Consider the following 19,393-nt stretch of genomic DNA (forward strand, 5'->3'; position numbering starts at 1 on the left):
TAGCTAGAAAGAAGAAGAAAGAGTAAGAAAATAAAAAAAGAGAGAAAGATAATAGTCTACTATAAAACGTAATAATAAAATAGAAAATTATATATATAATAATAGTTATAAATAATAATTAATAAATAGAGATATATAAAATAGTAATCTAGTAAGACCTATAAATAAAGTAATACTATCTAATAAAGCTATAAGCGCCTATAGTAGATACACTATAGAAAGAGTAAGAAGCTTATAATAATATAGTAAAAAGAGATAAAATAATAATTACGTAGCTAATTAGTAGAAAGATAGATAGTAATAAAGTATTTTATACGTTTATAAATACACTATATACTAAAGTAACTTTATTTTTAGTAAAAGCACGCTAGTTTAGTAATACTAGTTTATAGTATAATATCTAATAGTTTCTTTAAAACTAGCGCTAATAAAGTACTCTATTTATTAGATAATCTAGTAATTATTAGAGTTTTAAGTAATTCTAGATAGTTATAGCTATATTATTTAGAGGTTTACTAGAAGATAAAGTAAACTAAGACTTTTACTTTGCGTAGAATATATATATAAAGTATAAGATAGTAATAGTAGCTATCTATATTAGTGTATAATAGATAATAGTATTACTTAAATAGACGTACGTATATAAAATAGAGTAGATCTAACTAAAAGATAAGCGCGCTAGTAGAAATATTATACGTAACTATTATAGTAAAGACTAAGTATAGAGTAAAGCTATTATAGAACTTATTTAGCTAGTCTACTATTTACTATCTAAAGTAAACTATAAAATATTCTACGTAAGACTTAAACTAGTAATATAGTAGTATATAATTATATAGAACTTAGGTTAAAGTAGTTTACTTTTTATTCTATATAAGAAAATATTAAACTAATAGTTTAAACGCGTATTATACATAAGTAAGTTAGACTTATTTCTTTAGCTAGTAAAAAAGAAAAAGTCTAATATATATAAAGCTAGTTAAGTATTAAAAGAGTAGCTAGACCTAGAGAGTATTAAAGAGGTACTAATTACTAGAAAAGCTATACTAAGTATTAAAATAGTAATAAATATAGCTTATAGTAAGATCTATAAAATAGATAAAAGTAAGAATAAAAATAATAGTTTAGAGAAGAAAGATAAGAAGAATATAGGTATAGGCGCCTTAGAATATAATAATTAGACTACTAAACTCTAGTAAGAACTATTATTACTAGATTTATTTATTCTAGTAAGCTTTAGTAAAAAAAATTAGTAACTAAATAGAATTTAATATTTAATAAGAGCTAAGTAGAGTTAAAGAATAAGTATAGTAGAAGTGTAAGCTACTTATAGAGAAAAGTATAATTAGAAATTAGAAATTAGGTAAGATAGTATAAAAGTACTCTACGTATATAGTTAGATAAAATAGATATAATAATCTATATAGTTAAGATAACTTACAAAAAAAAACTATATATATTATTCTTCTAATACTCTATTATAGTAGATTAAGTTATTCTCTAGAAATATAGTATACTTACTTTTAGTCTTCTATAGAGTAAGACGTAATATAATTATCTTAGTAAGACTATTAGCGTTCTTTAATCTTACGCGCTAGATAGACTAATATTAGATAATATAAATAAGATATTTATATATATACTATAATAATATAAGCAGAAAAACGCGTAGTTAAAATAAAGTAAAGAAGATATAGTAATATACATAATAATATAGTAATAGAGGTTAGATAACTAGCGCTAGTAAAGTAGAAACTAGAAGAATATAGACTCTATAAGCGTTATAAAAGTATAGATTAAGTAACTAGTAAGAATAGCTCTAAAGCTTAAGTAAAGTAATAGTGTAGATATTATAAGAGCGTAAATAGAGTAACTAGCGTAAGTATTATAATAATATAAATAAAGTAATCTATATAGGCGTTATAATAATATAAATAAAGTAATCTACGTAGGTATTATAATAATATAAATAGAGTAATCTATATAGTATTATATAGACCTAAAAAACTAAACCTATACGTTTAATATAGTAGCGTTAATAAGAGAATAATAGATACGCTATATATAGGTAAACTATAAAGTATTATAAGTATTAATTTATTATACTAAAATAAAGTATACCTTAAGTAAGTAAAGATAACCTATAATACCTAGCACAGGCTTACTATAGTAGATAGTAGACGTAACGTAAGTATACGCTATAGTAATAATAATACTAAGACTAGTAATTAGTAAATAGAAGCGCTAGGTATTATATAGTAAGTCTACCTATTATAAAGTAGATATAGAAGTACTAACGCTAAAGAGTAGATAGAAAGATAATATATATAGACTTAGTGTTCTTAATACACTATAAGACGCTTATATAGCCTACTTAGAGTTATATATAAACTTTAACTATCTATATTAGCGTAACTCTAATAATAACGCATAATAGTGTATAGAGTATAGTAAGTATTAAGAAAGAGAGTATATATAATTATAATACTACTATTAATATCTAGAGATATATTTTAATAGTTAAGTGTAAATAATTATAGCTATAAAAGATAAAGAAACGTAGTAGGTAGCTAGTGTAGGCGCTAGTAATTTATTAGCAAAAGTAAAGAATTTAACTCTAATTCTTTATATAATAAAGTTAGATTTTATCTAAACTTTTAGGTAGTAGAGTTTAAAAGTCTTAGAGCTACTACTTTAGAGCTACTTTCTATATCTTATTAGTACTTAATACCTCTACTAAAAATTACTTAGGCCTAGTAGCTCTAAGACGTTCTCTTAGATAGTAGAGAATATACTTCTAGAGCTAGCTTATAGTATTAAATAAGCTTTTAGAGTTAGCTTAAGCTATAAAGCTAGTACTAGAATATATAGATATATAAACTAAATTTTATAGAATTTAATAGTAAAAGTTATAAATCTAATATAGTTAGAAGTAGTAGTAGTATAGATATAAGTATTATAAGTTATAAATCTAAACTTATATTAAAAAATTTTAAGTTTACTTTTAAAGTCTAATATAGTAATATAGTATTATATAATTATTTAATTTTAAAAATATATACTATAAACTTTATCTCTTAGATCTAAAAAGAAAAAACTAGCTTATAGTTTTTTAATACTTTTTAATATTCTTAAATATTTTTTTACTATAAAAATAATTCTAAATTAAACTTAAAAGTACTATATATTATACTATAAGCTACTAATATTATTCTATAATTTAATATAATAATAGTCTATTATTCTCTACTCTAATAAAGCTAGTAATATATAGCTATAGAATTATAATTTATATATAAAGCTTTATACTTTTAAGTAGTATTCTAATAATACTACTAGTAGTATAGCTTTTCTAAGTAGTTATAAATAACTAATAAATTATATATATCTTTTACTATAGTAGTAGTGTTTAGTTAAGAAAAACTTTAGAAAATAAATTAATACTTATTTAATAGTTTTAATTAACTAATAATACTATTACTAATATTCTTTTACTTATTCTAGCGTAATATATACTATTTATCTATTACTATCTATAACTTAAGTATACTAATATAGTACTTTAGCTATCTAAGCTTTATTTTCTTTTCTAAATAGCTTTTTTATAAAGTCTATATCTTTTTTACTTATAATTTTCTTTATACTCTATTTTTATTAAAACTTAGTAAAAGTATTAACTTAATACTTAATAACTTTCTCTAATATACTTTTTCTATTATTACTTTAGTAAAAGAAAAGAACTTATTTAAAAATAAGCTAGTTAGTTTATAAAATAATATAGATTTTTTTAATATTAACTTAAGCTATAACTCTATTAGTATCTATACTTTATTTAATACTTATAATATTTTTTATAAACTTTTAAACTAGATTTCTACTAATATTATAGCTATAAAGCTTTTTAATTTTATTCTATAGCTATAGAAAAAGTATTTTATTATTAAGAAAGAAAGTAAAAGTAAATAAGTTAGAGTTTTTAAAACTTTAATCTAGAAGAAAAGCTTTATAGCTATTAAAGTATATAAATATTTATTTAGTTAGTAATATAAAGTAGTAGTAAAGATAAAAAAGTACTTACTAATATAGTAAGTAAAGTAGATATTAGAGAATAAAAGAATATTCTTATAAAGCTTTTTTATTACACTTAGTATATATAGTACCTAAGTATCTTAGTACTAAATCTTATACTTAATAGATATTTATAAATAGATATTATATTAATAGATTATAGTACTAAAGTTTTTTAGTAAAAAATTAAAAGTATTAAAATATTAGCTAGAAGCTTAGCGCGCTAAGCTTTATAAAATTTATAACTTAACTAATTATAAGTAGACTATAGAAGCTTTATACCTTATACTTATTCTTATATATCTATATACTATTACTTATAATACTAGATTAATAAATACAATTATATACCTCTTACTACTCTAATAAAGCTAATCTAACTCTCTATCTTAAATTAAGATGTCTTCGCACTACTCTAGCGATAGTGCGCCTTGATTTTAATAACACGATGTTCTTCCGGCGCTATCTACGTTATTGTATGCGGCGCGGAAGCAGCTCGCGACGTCCGAGATCTAGTTGCTCTCGATTTATTCTCATGTCGGTAGCCTCAACACCGCGAGCACGAAAGCAGAACAAAAGCATCAGCTACATGCGCTTCTACGACCTTCGTAACGACTCGCTCGCATGCTTGCTTAGTAGGAGTATTTTTCTCAACACGCGTGCGCATGGGTTCAACGCGCGTAAGCAGGACCAGCAATATACATCTCCGGTGAAATGCGCAAGATAGAGCGTAAGTCTGCCGTCGCGTAGGCGTTGCGAGCGCTATATCGTGGTGTAGAACACCTGGATTACACCGAAGATCGCGTCTAGAACGTTCAATTGGAAGTGTACGACAGTGCACGCGTCGACGTCGTCTGAGTCGCGATGTCCTCCAGCGGAGCCTGTGCGGCGGAGGACCTAGATGCTAATCGTGAATCAAGTGCGCGCCGCAGCTGACGCAGGCCTCACGGTCAGCAGCATTCAAACGCAGGCTTCTCGGACGAGGTGAGCGCATACGTTGGGTATCGATCGGTCTGCAAATTCAGTGACCCGAGGGAACGAGCCTGCATGCAGCTTGCGACGCTACCTATGTAATACTCTAAGCATGCAATCGAAGCAGCTAGTCGTTAATTCTGCTGTCGCATTCGGAAGAAGAGGATCAACCTGGTTGCGTATCCTCGGGAGCAGCATGATCTGAGGTTTGGCTGCAATAAGTGAAGGATACTTGAAATTTAGCCAGCCGGATACTACAGACGCTGCTAGCTCAATCCTCCGGTTACAACACGAGAACCGTATTCCTAAACAGCCCTGTAAACATTCCTCAATCGTCATGCCCTTATTGCCCCACTCTCGCGCCACTCGTTGAACTCCAGCCACTCCCTGTATCTCCTCGCTTCGTCATCCCGCTCCGTCGCGCGGGGTTGCGCACTACCGGCCCGAAAGTCTGAGACGTTAGCCCGATGTACCAAGATGCAAAGCCGCGGGACTCACTGTTCTGAACATCGTGTAAACGTTTGCTGATGCTCGGCCATGCGAGACCGATGGCGAAGCAGGATAATGCTGCAATGACGCCGACCAAGGTGAGAATGGCCTCCTTCGACCATGATTTGGATAGTGGGTTCGATGCGGGCGGACTTTGCAATGTCTCCAAGTTCTCCGGGCGAGTAATAGGCTGCGCAAGACTAAGTTTTGTGTGAACGACAAGTAAAGCAAAAGACGTGATCTGAGAAGGCATGCTGTGCTATAATCACTTGATGCGACGTCTAGCTTAAGTTGTGTCTGGTTGTGAGACTCTCGTCAATTCGCATTTCAGCGATTTTATGAACCTCTACCGGTCACCCCGTCTGTTGCCTGGTCGTGCGGCAATGTACAGCCAAGCTATTGTGGAAGTATGTGACCAATCAGGGTGATCAGGACATCTGCGAGAAGAACAGGGCTATTCCGCCATTGCGTGGGAGCAGACTATTGGTCTTCGTGACGAGAGACAATGAACCCTGGCAGACATGATGAGCGCACAGGGCGACTTGCACGCTGCCGGAAGTAGTGCTCGTCGACTGAGGCGCGACAGTCTCTGTACGTTATTTCCATGTGTCCTGCGCGGCTGATGCGGGGAATACCAACATCGAAAGGCCAGGTTCTTCCGTTACCTGTACCGGTTCACCCCCCAAGATAACCTCAATCTACGCAATAGCAAGACTGCAGTCATCATCATCTTGAACCAATTTTGAACAGACGTAGCACTGCGCCGAAGCAGCCTCGTGCGCTCTTTTGCGGCACACCACTCGCTTTCTTCTCCAAGTGTACTAGCTCCTGCTCTTTCTCCAGCTCCAACTCGTTTGCGCGTCGCACTCTCTCCTTCATGTCTGCGCGATGCATGTCGCCGAGACCCATCTTCGCTTCTTCACGTTCCGAGTTCCACTGCGACAGGCTTTCGCGTGTCGGTATCGCGCGCTGTCCGACTCCAGGGATACTTCGGTGTGGGCCCATAGATATGTTGGGGTAACGAGCCGCCGTTGATGGCGGAACGTATCGCGGCGGAGGGCCGACGTACATGCCTGGCTGCGTATGACGATGGAGGGATGAGCGGTGCGTCTGATCTGGGAGAGCGACTTCGAATGGTGAAGGGGTGAAGCGCGAGGGTGATGTACGCTGCTTTCCACACGACCCCGGTTGCGCAGCTGTGATTGCAGCATGTGACTCCGAACGTGCTCTTCGCATTTCGCCTTGGTGATGCTGCTGCTGAGCTGAGCGAGATATGCTGCGTCTCCGGTTCTGCTGTGACAGTTCAACATGAGCAATGCGCTGGGTAGGCAGCGACGCCGAAGGTGCAGTCAGTTCCAGCTGCATCGGGCCTGCTGAATTCGGTCGCGGGCGGTTCTCGTGGGCCGGGGTGGTCGTTTGGCGATATCTCAGCTTCGATGGCCAGGCGACGGGGATCAGTGGAAGTTCAGCCGTGTTGAACGGTTGTTCGAACGAGTCAAAGTTCGTTCCTTTTGCGGCGCGATTGAAGGATCCAATACTTGTGTACACATCGCTAGCCTCGAGACTATGCGACCAGAGACATGACTGGCTGTTCATGGTTCCAACGCTGGATCGGCGGTCAAGAGTGCCGCTTGAAGACGAGGAAGATGAGAAACCGCTCATTGAATAGCCGTTGGTGAGTAATTGAGGATGACTGGAGTATGATCGAATGTTGGACCGTGAGGCAGAGCGCACTGATTGCCTTTCCATCTTGGGATAACTTCCATCTTGCGGCATGTGCTGCACGGACTGGTGGCGACGTTCCCGCGATGCTACTGCCCCTCTGTGATGGAAGCCTGAATGCTCTCGTCGGGCGTTCCAGCCTTCCTCCTCTAAGTTCATTCCTCTACCATGATGGCTCTGTTCGTACCGCTCTTGGTGGCTTACTGTAGAATGCAAAAGCGATGCAGAAGCCGCAGCTTCGGCTTGAGAGCACTCCAAACTCGACAATTGTCGGTATCGACTTGGTTGTGTTATCATGGTCCCAGCATTCTCTCCCGCTTTGGAGGCGTATTCCTGGTCTCGCGGCGGCCTCTGTATCTCAGCAGCAAAGAGACGGAACTCAGGCGTCGCAACGTCAGTCGCTTTGAGTTCGCTGATGCTATGGAGAGTGCGCCGTCTTTCCTGTAACCGTTCTGGCTTGGTCTTAGGCTGAAACTTGGGCGATTGAACCTGAGGATGAGGCTTCTGGAGAGGCATGCTGAGGGTTGGTCTTCCTGAAGGGATGCCGCGTTACTTTCAGGTACTCCGGTTGGTCTATATCTCGTAGTCGAAGCGTTTCAAGGTTTCCTTAAGTGCTTGTAGGTTCGTGGAAGCTTTTCTCGATGCCGCGCGCCTTGAAGCGCACTATTGGTGATCTCGGAACTGAGCTGCATATCGTGCTACAAACCCTGCATACTTGCCAAGCGAGGATACGTCGGCGGTGTGGCCGTTCCGTTGCCGTCGCACCTGGAATGGGTCTTTGGACAAGCAGACGTGGAACGGGGACACGGATTGCTTTGCGAGTAGCGGTCAGTGTGAATGCTGCTGTTCATGAAGAGTGACACGAACGACTTGGCAAAGTCTCGTTTATCCTGGGCAACATAGCATCACACTAGTTGACGCGAAGAGTAATACGGTATTGATGATTTGAGTTGCTGCAGCGCGCGTACGTGCTCGAGTCAAGACCTGCGCCTCGAATGTGTCAATACTACTGCTTTCCGCATCTCCAGTGATTCGGGGCTTTGCTAGGTGGATCATGACTGCGATGAGGCGGTTGCTGCAGATCATCTCGGGAAAGCCATTCCCTCGGCGACCCAGCCGTGAGGGTCCAAGCGCGTGGCGGACAGGTGGTCTGGCAGGGTGAGCCATGTCGGGTCCAGTATGACTGGAAAGCAAAGTCACATTTTGGGTACAGCAGCCTAGCATTGCGCTCTCATAGGTCACCGCGGATGCGCCACCATGTTGGGTTCGGTGCGACGAGGTGCAGCAGGGGAACGGGCCGTGAGATCGAGACGCTTGTGAAGACAATGTAGAAAAGAGCTATCGAGCCATGCGAAGTCCGTCGAATGAGAAGCGCGTGAATGCTGGCTGCATTGATGAAGATGATTAGCATCCTTTCACAACGCAGTGTAAGGCTCTTGTGTGAGCCAAGATCAGCATAGCTGCCGTGCGATTTGGCAACTCTAAGACATCACACCTTCTCGCTTCCTGCAAACTCAATGCTTGACATAAGTGGAACTGGTCGTGTAGCCACATATTCGGGCTCGGTTGCGGGGACACCGGGGACCCCGGCGCGCGATGGGTGGATAGGACGCGAAACTGGTAGGCGCTGAGACGTTCACTTCATTAGTGTTCGCTGTCCGCACGAACATCTGGCGTCTGGTGTATCTCAATCCTCATTTTCCTTACTTGGCGTTCGCATCATCTCTAGCTTTGGTCTGTTCATCTTGTGTCGAGACATTCCTCTGTCTTTCCAGCTTCCTTGCCTTCATGTCTGCCGTCATCCGACTCATCCTCGCGCGTATCTCGTCCATTCTGACCGCCATATCATGCGTGTTGGGGCTGGGATCCCGGCCGTGATTGACGCCGACGGCGAGCTTGTCGCGCATAGGTCGTGGTGTAGGTACGCGGGCCGTGTTCGCGTCATGCACGGTCTGCGCATCGGCTATGGCAGATCGAAGGAAACCTGGATTGCTCGTGCCATTGGCCTTCACCGGAAGCTTGCTGTTTGTATAAATTGAAGAGCAGGTACTACGCCGAGTAGTGGCTACGTCGTTCAGCGATAGAGAGTGGGCCGAGTCCGAGCGTGGGTGAGCGGGCAACGGGGAGGACGCTCTAGGTATCAGTCTCCTAATGGACTTGGGCGGGATAGGCGGAGCGTGTTCGAGATCGGGTGAAGGGTCACTGTGGGCGTCATCTGGCCCGGTCTCAAGTTGTAGCCCGTTTGTCCGGCGACCGTGAACGGCAGAAGCCAGACGGTGCGAGTGAGAAGCTGTCGCGGCGCTGGATGTAGTCTTTGTGTTGTCGGCTGCTGGTTGGCACCATCCTAGGCTTGCCTTTGTAGGGCGGGTATAGTTGGGCGCATTCGTGGTAGACGCAGACGACCTCAAGCTAGCTGTTACAGGCTGAGCATGGCTGGGGGCGCTCGCTACGGCCGGAGCAGGCCGGCTCCCGTATGACGCCGAGGTTGGTGAGAGTGATGGCGTAGGCGTAGGCGACTGGCATAACTGCGAGTATCGCGATGTTGTTTGCGAGGCCCGTGGGCTGTCGCGGATCGAGCTTGCTTGCGAGGTGGCCGAACCACATCGCGGTCGCGACAGTGAGGTGAACAAGCGCTTGCCCAGTGAAGGCGAAGTGCAGCGGTATCTGGAGATGACGCTAGGCAGCGCCGTGTTGGACATGCTGGCAGGTGCAGCTGGTCCACCTGGAGTCGCGACTTCCTCCTCAGCACCGACGTACTTCCTCATGACCAGCTCCACCTGAGCAGCAACATCGTCCAAGTCCAACGCTTCGAGCACATCGAGCGCTTTCATCTTGTCGTTCAAGGCCGCGCACCACTCATGACTGATTGCGTTCTGAGATTGGGCTATCCTTTTGTTGCGAGCCATGATGTCCACCCAGTCGCGATAGGACTGAAGACTTTTCTTCATGTCTACGCAAACTTTTGCGACGTGCTTCTTGCTTACAAGGGCACACGGGTCTAGCGCCTCAAGTACAGTAACGTTCGCTGCGTTGCCGGTGACCTTACGCCAGATGGCCAGCAGCCTTTGTAGGTCCCATCCGACGGTCAGCAGATTATTGCTAGCTATCTCAAGCACATCTCGTATGTCGCCGCATATGTTGTTAATGGTGTTGGAGTCCACAAGTAGAGCGAATTGAAATCGTTCGATGCTATCGATGAGCTCGTTGTAGGGGTCAACGGATAGAGCAGAACCCGAGGGCGACTCGATGGCGGTAGAGACCTCCGAGATACGGGGGCTTGTGGAAGCCGGGATCCAGTCAGGTGTGGGACGTCTCGCATGTGTATGATGAGGAACGCGTGTCAGTGGGCTTCCGAAGTGGGTGGTGGTAATGGTCGTTGAGGGGGAGACCGGGTTGGCTATGGGAGAGAACGATTCGGTCTCGGGACGCTGTCCTTCCTGCGTATACTGTGCAGGTATCTGTGAAGTCATAGGGGTAGAGATCAGCAGCTGTGTTCTCACCCCCGTAGAAAGATTGTTGTCCGACTCGAGCATCAGCGCAGTCCCTGTCCCATCCGCACGCTTTGATCGACCGTCACGGTTGTGAACACGCTCCCAGAGACCCTTCGCCGCCCGCTTGGCCCAAGATGCCTTGACGCCCTGGCCGTCTTGACCTTTGCGCGACGCCGCATCAGCATCGCTACGCTTGCAAGTCTTGCCAGACGGAACGAACTTACCTCCTGCGACCGTATTCGCACGTCTGCGCCATCTCCGCAGGCCGCTATTCTCTGCGGCCTCGGGATCCATCCTTCGGGTGACGAAAGCGCTGAACGCACCCATTCTGTCGTCGGCGAAATGGGTATCGGAAAGGGAGAGGACACGCTCGTTCCCGAAATGCAGGACTGATTGCTGGAGGAGGCTTCGCATATGAGGTGGGACTTAGTTGTCAGTACGTAGATGAGATGTGGTGTGAAGCTGTCAGTCGCGCAATATTGCGGGTTGCGCGCATACGAGACCCTCGCCATTGTGGCTCTCGTTACCAGACATTTCGGTGTGGAGAGGCATGACACAACGGCTTATTGGCTCTGCTCGCTGGTCGCTGGTCAGTTTTACGTATGCTGCAAGGGTCCAGGAAGCTCTTTCGTGGCCAGCGCAATGGCAAATCTACCAGTTATCAGGAGGTTTGTCGGCCTTGAGATATTCATTCGAGCGTCTGCCCTGCGCATGTCAGTCTGTCGCAATATGCCGGATGGCACCGGGCAACTGCAGGCTGCGGGCGCTGACAAGCTGCTCCGAGCGACACGGCGCAGCCTGCATTCGGTACCAAAGTATGCACAGCATGGAATGCGACCGCCTCGCCAGCAAAATGGATGGTCATTATGGATTCTTTTATTGTCGCATGCTATCCGAGCCCCTACAAAGCAACCAGTGTAACTCCTAAACGCTCAAACATGTATCCCCATATAACGCTGCCCCGTTGTTCGCGGTCGGCGCCAGCTGCGGGGCGGGTTCGTGACGGTCGTGGAACGAGGGGGAATGCAACATCCATCAAGCACTATTCGCTGTTAAGTTCAGTTACTACGTGTTTCGCCAGGACGCTGGCGAAAAAGAAAAGACGAGGCGGGGGAGGAGAGGAGGTATGGTGTTGAGGCCTGGACTGCACGGCGAGGGCGGACGCGAACGATGTCTTTGGAAGGAAGAGGGCAACGATATTCGTGTTATTGGCTGCGTGATGCCAATTAGCACTCGTCCATGCTCATCTTCTAAAGAGACTTCGTCGCTTTCGCTCGCTCGTACAGTCATGTATAGGCTCGATGTAAGCGAAAGGGCGAAGGCAGGGGTGGACTTACTACAAGCTCAAAGTCAAATCGCCGCGGATACTCGCTTTGAGTTCAATCTCAATCTCCAGATTCGCCTCGAGCGTCAGCTTCAGTCCGTCCTGGTCCTTGAGCTCGCTGCCCTTTTGCTGCGGCTCCATGCGGTAGGGCTGGTTGGGGTCGGTGCCGCGCATGGGGATCTCGCCTCGCATGGCGCGGGCATATGTGACGGGCCCGTCCATGGATGTGCTGTCCGGGCCGATACGCTCGAACATTCCCATCTTCTGGAGATCGCCGTTTGCGTCGGCTTCCTCGAGGGCTTCTAGCGACGTCGTGTGCATGTATTTGCCGTTCTTCTTGTCTTCTTCGATGCGGTTGCGGCGGGCGCGGCGCGACGAGGAGCGCGACCGGGCGGATTGTAGGCCCGCCTCGCGCTTGTCCTGCTTGGCCTTGTTCACAGCCTTCTCTTGCTGCATCGTCGACCGCTCGTGCGGCTGGTTCTCATAGTCGGAGTCCTTGTCGGCCATGTCGTCGGGTATCCTTGCTATCATGCAAGGCCTCGGGCGGTTGGAGGAGGCGGTTCTAGATGGGGATTGTCTGCGTGATGGAGGTGAAGAATTGCGCAGAGGTGTCGAGGTAACGGCGATGGATGCGAGCAAGATGTGAAGTCAGCAAGGTCGAGCAGCAAGCGGAGCTACTACACGCCTACGCACGCCACGACTGGTACGGGCAGCTCCACTCCAAAAACAAGATTACTCGCAACGGCCTGGTCCTCTGTAGCCCCCAAAGCAAGGACGCCGCCGCAAGCCTGCACCCCTGTCTTTTCATCCGTCGTACCGTCTCACCGTTTCAGGCTCGCTACGGATGACGTCAGGCCCACATCGAGCGACACCAGCGATTGCTGTCCCAATCGGGTTGACAGCCGCTGCGTGACGTATGTCAAGACGATGCATCTGCGCGCGTCTTTGCAAGTCGCCCGACATTTGCACACATGCTGACGACGCGCGCAGCGATGGCGAAGCATAACCAGTCTCGCGCCCACGCGAGTGGCTAGTCCGCCCGCCGATCGCTTAACGCGGACCGTTGATCTCGCGGGCAACGGCTGTGCAATACTCGATCCTGGGCATGATAGTTGTCAAGTTTAGACTCAGGCTCGGATAGCCTACTCCCTGCTCAATGAGTTGACGTCGCATGCGCTCTCGGTTACTGGGGTATTATTACAGGGCCTGGTAATAACACGCCTAGTAGAGACATCCCCTGACGCTGCGATGATCATGACGATGTTGGATGAGACTACAGGAATACCAACACCATGAGTATGCCAGCGCGATGATTCAGCAATGAATGGTGGTGCAAGTTGTTCATTGTGTCGTATTATACTGCAATACGTATCGTAACACTACATGCAAAACTCCAAACCAAACGCCATTATGATCTCCCAATGTAACAATCGATGCGTTTCGTGCATTCATCCTCGGCCGTCTCCTAGTTACTGCGCAATGTTAGCATTTGGCTTCGGTGATAAACGGCTGCAGACTTGACTTACAGCAATCCAAGCGTGAGATCACCGTGGATCTTGGCCTTCAACTGGATCTCAATGTCGAGGTTGAGTTCCAGGCGCAGCCTCAGCTGCTCACCTCCGTCCTTTCCACCCTCCTCTTCACCACCGCCGCCACCAGTGAGACCTCCGAGGGCCTTGCCAGCGGTGTCTCCAACTTGGTTGACGGCGTTACCGGCAGTGTTTTGAACCATTTCGCCGGCTCCACCAACTGCATCGCCTCCGGGGACGTTCTCAGTGATGTCGTCTAGCGGACCTCCGCCCTTGCCGCCCTTCTTTTGGCGCTGGCGGTTGCGACGGCCTCCAGATTGGGACACGTCGGATCGCGCATCAGACTCGGCACCGGAGTCTGCGCCCCGTCGGCCACGGCCACGCGACTGGCGGCGTCTCGATTGCGACTTTGACTTTTCTTGTTGGGGTTCGTCGGATTCGTTGTCAGCGTCACCGCCGTTGGTTTGCTTCTTGGATTCTGCGTCCTCTTGCTCAGCTTTCCCTTCGCCATCGCTTTCGGGGGCAGGAGTGGCGTCAGGAGTGGGCTGCTGTTGAGGCTTCTTTCCGCCCAGCTTCTTCGGCGTCTTCCTTTCGGTTTTCTTACTCGATGATTCCGCACTGCCCTTTGCGCCTACCGAGGCGTTGGCATCCGCGTTTCCCTCTCCGGAGACAGATTGCTTGGTCTCTTCAACTGTGTCCGCCATGGTGTTGTTTGGGTAGTTCTTGTGTGGGTGGGAAGTAGTTAGACGGGTGATGCGTGACGAGCTGAAGGTGCTTCGGAAATTGTTGCGAGTCCAGAGCCGCGGCGCAATTCGTTAATAAGAGAAAAGCGGCCTGGGAACAGGAACCGGTTTGAAGCTTCAAGGTACCTGCTACCCCTGCCGCACTCGAGCCACCCGTCATGCAGTCTGACGCACCATGTGGCACCCACATCCACCCCACCGCCAGCGTCCCAAAACTTGACCCCATCCCTGCGCGCTGCCAACCTGATTATTTTAGATCTGAAATCGTGCTTGCGACAGTCTAGCTGTTCCGCTCAACCCGATGCGCTGCGAGCTCGTGTGCCTCTGGTCTCGCTTGCTCGTCATTGGCGCGCGCACCAAGCCCAACAGCGATGCATCGAGCAACGCGTCAGCTGAATGCGCTTGACATCAACGCTTTGGGACATGCTGTGGCACGGGCGAGGCCTCGATCAGTGGTCTGGCGGAACGTTTACCCACAGTGTGCGGGAGACCGTTTAGTGCTGGCGTGGAAATGGGAACGCGTCTTCATAGCGTGCACAATAGATCTGAGGTAGCGCAGCGTCGAAAGAATCCCGCGATAAATTCGATATCATGAGCGTTGTGCTAACGATCGTTGGGAAGACGCAATCGCGGGGCGCACCAGATCTTCCCCGATGGCCGGCCCGAATTGCGCCGGTCTGGCGGGTATCGTGACGACGGCATTTCCATACGCACCTCCTTCGGAGTTCAACGAGAGCAACCAGTCAATTGGACACCAGCATACTACCATTCCAGCATGACATCCCCAGAAGCTGCAGATGCAGCCGCAAAGCAGCGGATCATCAAGCACATGAATGCAGACCACCACGACTCCGTACGCGCCGCCCGCTTCATGCACCATTGATGTCGAATTCGAGTTCCAATCCTAACCTTGACCGTAGATACGCCGGTACGCCGAAGCGTACGCTTCCAAGTCCATGATGCAGAGTCGCTCGGCGCAGATGGTCGACATTGATCTGAACCAGATGGTCCTGAGCTGTGGTGGGCAACAAGCTGTCATCGCCTTCGACCCACCGATGAAGGCCATGCGCGAGGCTCGCGAGCGGCTTGTTCAAATGGATAAAGACGCTCTCCAGACCCTGGGCCGAAGCGACATCGCCATCACGAAGTTCGTGCCTGCGTACGTGCGTCCTGCTCATCTGTGGAATTTTACGCAATGTGTGCTTGCCCTGCTCTTGCTACCGCGGCCGGCAAACTGGCAGCCTGGATCGCTTCTCTACGACACCGTGTTGTATCTTGTGCCTGGCTTCGCGAGCTTCGTCGCTCGAATCGGCTTTACGGTTTGGGCCATCACGGTACCTATCCACATAATCGAAGCCATCATCATGTCGAGGAAGCTTGCAAGACACGGATGCACATTCCTTGATGCGGTCTGGTGGAAGTGGGTGGGTACGTGTCTCGTTGAAGGGTTCACGTCCTTTCTCAGGCTGAATGCGCTCATCGCGGAGAAGAAGAAAGAGAAGGACGCGAAGAAGCATTAAGGACTACAGAGTTTTTGATTCGAAGGCATCTTTCGAAGGCATCTTTCGTAGTCTAGCATACTCAACTTCATGAGATTTTCTCAGACGGCGATGCGCCCATATACCATACCGGTCAGGACTTCTCCTTGGCATCCAATCGAGCACTGCGAACGTAATCCTGAACTCATCGAGTTGGTAATACAAGAAACGGTATATGCTTGCAACGCCAACTCGATGGATCCGGCATTACGTTCGCAAAGAATGTTCTTCGTAGAGTCTACACTATGCACGTCTCTATATTATCAGTTAGATACGCTCCCGTTGCGAAGAGTTCATCGCATGTGTTGCGTTTCGACATGATAAGCGTCTCATTCGCTTTCGTGATATCCAGCTGTCTCGCGAAACCTATACTCGCCTTCCCCGTCGAGATGTTTGACTTTTCATTTTGATCTGGGGATAGGGATGCCGGTGGCAGGGAACTAGTTTATGTTGGCAACGACGTCGGTTTTGTGTGGATCTTGTTGCATGGTAGACTCATATGCGACATGTTGCGCGCGGTTGGTTGGTGCAGAATTGTATTAATTGACGGTACGTCCAGGCCACAGCAATGTATCATGGGTGCTACATTGGTCAGCATCGAGCAAGTTGGAACGGCTCAACCACAAAACCGAAATAGCAAATTTTCGCGATCCGTATAACAACTGCGTGTTCCCCTTTCGTGCCGTTCTTGCGGACACACTTAACATTCTAGGATTAAGCTGAGCTGATACCGACGCCTGGCGACACGGCGCACGAGAAGCCTCGCCCCATACCGCCGCGATGCCTCCAAAACGAAAGAGCGAAGCAATCACGACTGCAAACCCCACCAAGAGAGTTAAGACAGGCGGCGCCACCACACGCACACATCCTCTGAACAAGCCTGCCGGCGATGACACACCCGCCAACAACAACATCAAAAAGAGAAAGCCCAAACAACAACTCAATCAAATCCCACGACCATCCACAGCTACGATGAATGGTACAGCATACTCTCCATTCATGACCCTGCCAACCGAACTGCGCTGCCAAATCTACAACTACCTAGCAGCCATCGTCTACGATCCCGTTTTCCCCGAGCCGGGCATCTGCAACTGGGAAGTATGTCGGATGCCAACCGCACTGCTTCAACTCAACAAGACTATATACGAAGAAATAAAGCATCCTGCTGTACAGAAGCCGTTACAGAAGGTCAACGATGAGCTTGCGCCCAAAATCATTCTCGGCCCGACGCGTGCTGAGATAGACCCCGTGTACGTCGCGCTCTCGGATACCTTCCATCTCGCCGGCAAGCAACTGCGTACGTACCTAGGTGGACCCCAAAAGCACAGTACTGCGGTCAAATATGTTAGCTTGAAGATTGGGTCTTGGTACAACGATACGTATCTACCGCAGCAAGTACAAAACGGGAATATGAGGGCTTCCAGTGCGCAGACCAAGTGCAAAACCAAGCACTTGCACAAGTTTGTGAAACAGACTTTGAGAAGAATGGCGCTTAGGAAGACTTGCGAGGTTCGCATTCGAATCCTGAACCACCCACTGGGGCCGCTTCACAAGCGAATATATAAGCTCGGTGATCCATTCTGTAACTACACGGAGTACGAGAGATTGGCCGCGAAAGACACTATACGGCGAGCTCTGAGTGTCAGGATGAAGCGCGAACTCACGACCGTGTACACAGCAGCGCGCGCAGACGCCCACAAAGGTATTCTGAAGATGATGGCGAACCACTTTCGATCGCAGAGGATGAACATCACGTTCTCGGTGGCGCGCGCAAGAGATCGGCGCTTGTTCGACATGGCCAAGTCACTCTGTTGAGTGTTTTGCCGCAGGGGATGCAGCTGTACCCGCTCTCATCACTCTCTACGGCAGCACAAGGATATTCAGTAGTCCCAACATATTGGACAAGCCCGGCCATGTACGCTAGAATTACACATCGTGCGTAACTCTTCTGATCCTGTGCCGATGTCTACGTGATGTTTCAACAGGGAGGTGTATGTAGGACTAATCGAGTTTTTTTGCAGTCAGCCGGGGTGCTTGATACGCGAACGCGATGGCCGGCATGGCTGCTGAAGTTGACCGTCGCGTCGAAATTGCAACAATGTGAAGATCGGGACCTCCGCTACGGGAATGCGCGATGGGACGTAAGCTGCCGACCATTGCAGTTCACATTGCTTACGCAACAACGTGAAGATTGAGAGCATAACCTTCAACGATAGCGACAAGGCCGACGTGGGCAGCAACGATCTAACGAGTGCGGTCCCAGACCCTATACCGAGATCACTGTGCCATCCTCTACTGTTCGCTATACCCTCATGGCACCGTATGAGACCGAATGCAGTCTCCATACACGTGTTGTCTAGTTGTATTGTGACGTTGTCTTCTGTCGTGCACCGTGGCGCATGTTCGATCGCGCGTTCTGGGAAAGTTCGTGGGAGTATGCGGGAGTGCATCGCGCCGAAGGAGAACGGTTCTTCATGCCCTGGGTGGCATCAGTATCCAGGTGCAGTTTGCATTGCGCACACCCGTGTGGTCGTATCCGCGTCTATGCCGTTGTCAATGTGTGTCAATAGATGCGCTGGAACGTAGTCGGAAGGCGACGGTTGGTGTTGATCGATCAGAGGTCACGGTCGTTGAGAGGGCACGCAGATGCGCATTGGCGATGGTCGGAACTCAGACATGTGATGTGGTGAATGCTGTCCTTTCGTGTGCGATACCTCGGCTCTAAGACACTCAGCGAGGAGATTTGGTACCTAGAACCTTTGCTTCGTTGGGAACCGGTGTGTAGGGCGGATAAGGAGTCGAGCGCTCAGTTCTTTGGATTTAAACCATGTGTCCTGCGGATGTGTCTTGGGCAGCGCGCAAAGCACATCTCAGACCCCTGGTCTTGGCGTGTCCGATGGAGAAAAAGTTCGGCATTGCCGGCCATCACGATATGTTGTGGAGGCCATTAGAGACTGTTGCGGAGACCATGGCGACTAGTACTGGACCGTGAAGTATGGGGGCCCGTGGTCCAGTCCCTGGGGTCAGTGCGGGTATGAGGGGTGTTGCGACGCGCACAGGATAACCGCGGTCGCTGACTTCGCATTCGTATAGTATTTCTCTGTCGGCAGGGAACAGTCTAGTTGGGTCGCGATGTGCAATGTACGTAGGTGGTGTTCTCGTTGGGTTGTTGGTGCTCACGTCGGCGTTGCCGCTATCGATAATGACAGTGTTTCAAGGAGCCGCTAGCCGTTCCCATCGACGCTATGACGTCGATGCTCACGCCTCACCACCGTGTTGGCGCCTGTCGAACCTTATTGATGTCCTAATTCTGTACCACACACGACCACACTCTTCTTTCTCTTGCGACTCTTTCTATCCGTCATCGTTAACACCTTGCTGCGAAACCTCGACTTTACTCCATGTCTTTCATGAGTATCTCTCTGGATTGCGCTCACTGAAAGCATTACCACATACTTACAAATCATCGAGAGCATAGAGACGCGTTGCGCACTACGGCTCAATCGACTCCGCGCAC

The 19,393-nt window shown here is 47.0% G+C and overlaps 6 protein-coding genes across 6 annotated transcripts; 2 read left to right on the forward strand and 4 right to left on the reverse strand.

Moving 5' to 3' along the window:
* Positions 1–6,255: 6,255 nt before the first annotated feature.
* On the reverse strand, positions 6,256–7,191 carry J4E88_005798 (uncharacterized protein; the record flags this gene model as incomplete). Its single annotated transcript, XM_049399430.1, has 1 exon — positions 6,256–7,191. One exon carries the CDS (start codon positions 7,189–7,191, stop codon positions 6,256–6,258), a length of 936 nt encoding a protein of 311 aa, XP_049254443.1.
* A 1,763-nt stretch (positions 7,192–8,954) lies between these two features.
* On the reverse strand, positions 8,955–11,276 carry J4E88_005799 (uncharacterized protein; the record flags this gene model as incomplete). Its single annotated transcript, XM_049399431.1, has 2 exons — positions 8,955–11,138; positions 11,241–11,276. 2 exons carry the CDS (start codon positions 11,274–11,276, stop codon positions 8,955–8,957), a joined length of 2,220 nt encoding a protein of 739 aa, XP_049254444.1.
* Positions 11,277–12,078: 802 nt separating this feature from the next.
* J4E88_005800 (uncharacterized protein) lies at positions 12,079–12,573 on the reverse strand (the record flags this gene model as incomplete). Its single annotated transcript, XM_049399432.1, has 1 exon — positions 12,079–12,573. One exon carries the CDS (start codon positions 12,571–12,573, stop codon positions 12,079–12,081), a length of 495 nt encoding a protein of 164 aa, XP_049254445.1.
* Positions 12,574–13,531: 958 nt separating this feature from the next.
* Positions 13,532–14,299, reverse strand: J4E88_005801 (uncharacterized protein; the record flags this gene model as incomplete). The annotated part of the gene is made up of 2 exons (XM_049399433.1): positions 13,532–13,538; positions 13,593–14,299. 2 exons carry the CDS (start codon positions 14,297–14,299, stop codon positions 13,532–13,534), a joined length of 714 nt encoding a protein of 237 aa, XP_049254446.1.
* An 814-nt stretch (positions 14,300–15,113) lies between these two features.
* On the forward strand, positions 15,114–15,858 carry J4E88_005802 (uncharacterized protein; the record flags this gene model as incomplete). Its single annotated transcript, XM_049399434.1, has 2 exons — positions 15,114–15,191; positions 15,259–15,858. The coding sequence occupies 2 exons, from the start codon at positions 15,114–15,116 to the stop codon at positions 15,856–15,858; spliced, it is 678 nt and encodes a 225-aa protein (XP_049254447.1).
* A 798-nt stretch (positions 15,859–16,656) lies between these two features.
* J4E88_005803 (uncharacterized protein) lies at positions 16,657–17,691 on the forward strand (the record flags this gene model as incomplete). Its single annotated transcript, XM_049399435.1, has 1 exon — positions 16,657–17,691. One exon carries the CDS (start codon positions 16,657–16,659, stop codon positions 17,689–17,691), a length of 1,035 nt encoding a protein of 344 aa, XP_049254448.1.
* Between the last annotated feature and the right edge of the window lie 1,702 nt (positions 17,692–19,393).

This window comes from Alternaria novae-zelandiae (genome assembly GCF_023758075.1).
Source record: "Alternaria novae-zelandiae strain BMP 2774 chromosome Unknown scaffold_11, whole genome shotgun sequence".
NCBI lineage: Eukaryota > Fungi > Ascomycota > Dothideomycetes > Pleosporales > Pleosporaceae > Alternaria > Alternaria novae-zelandiae.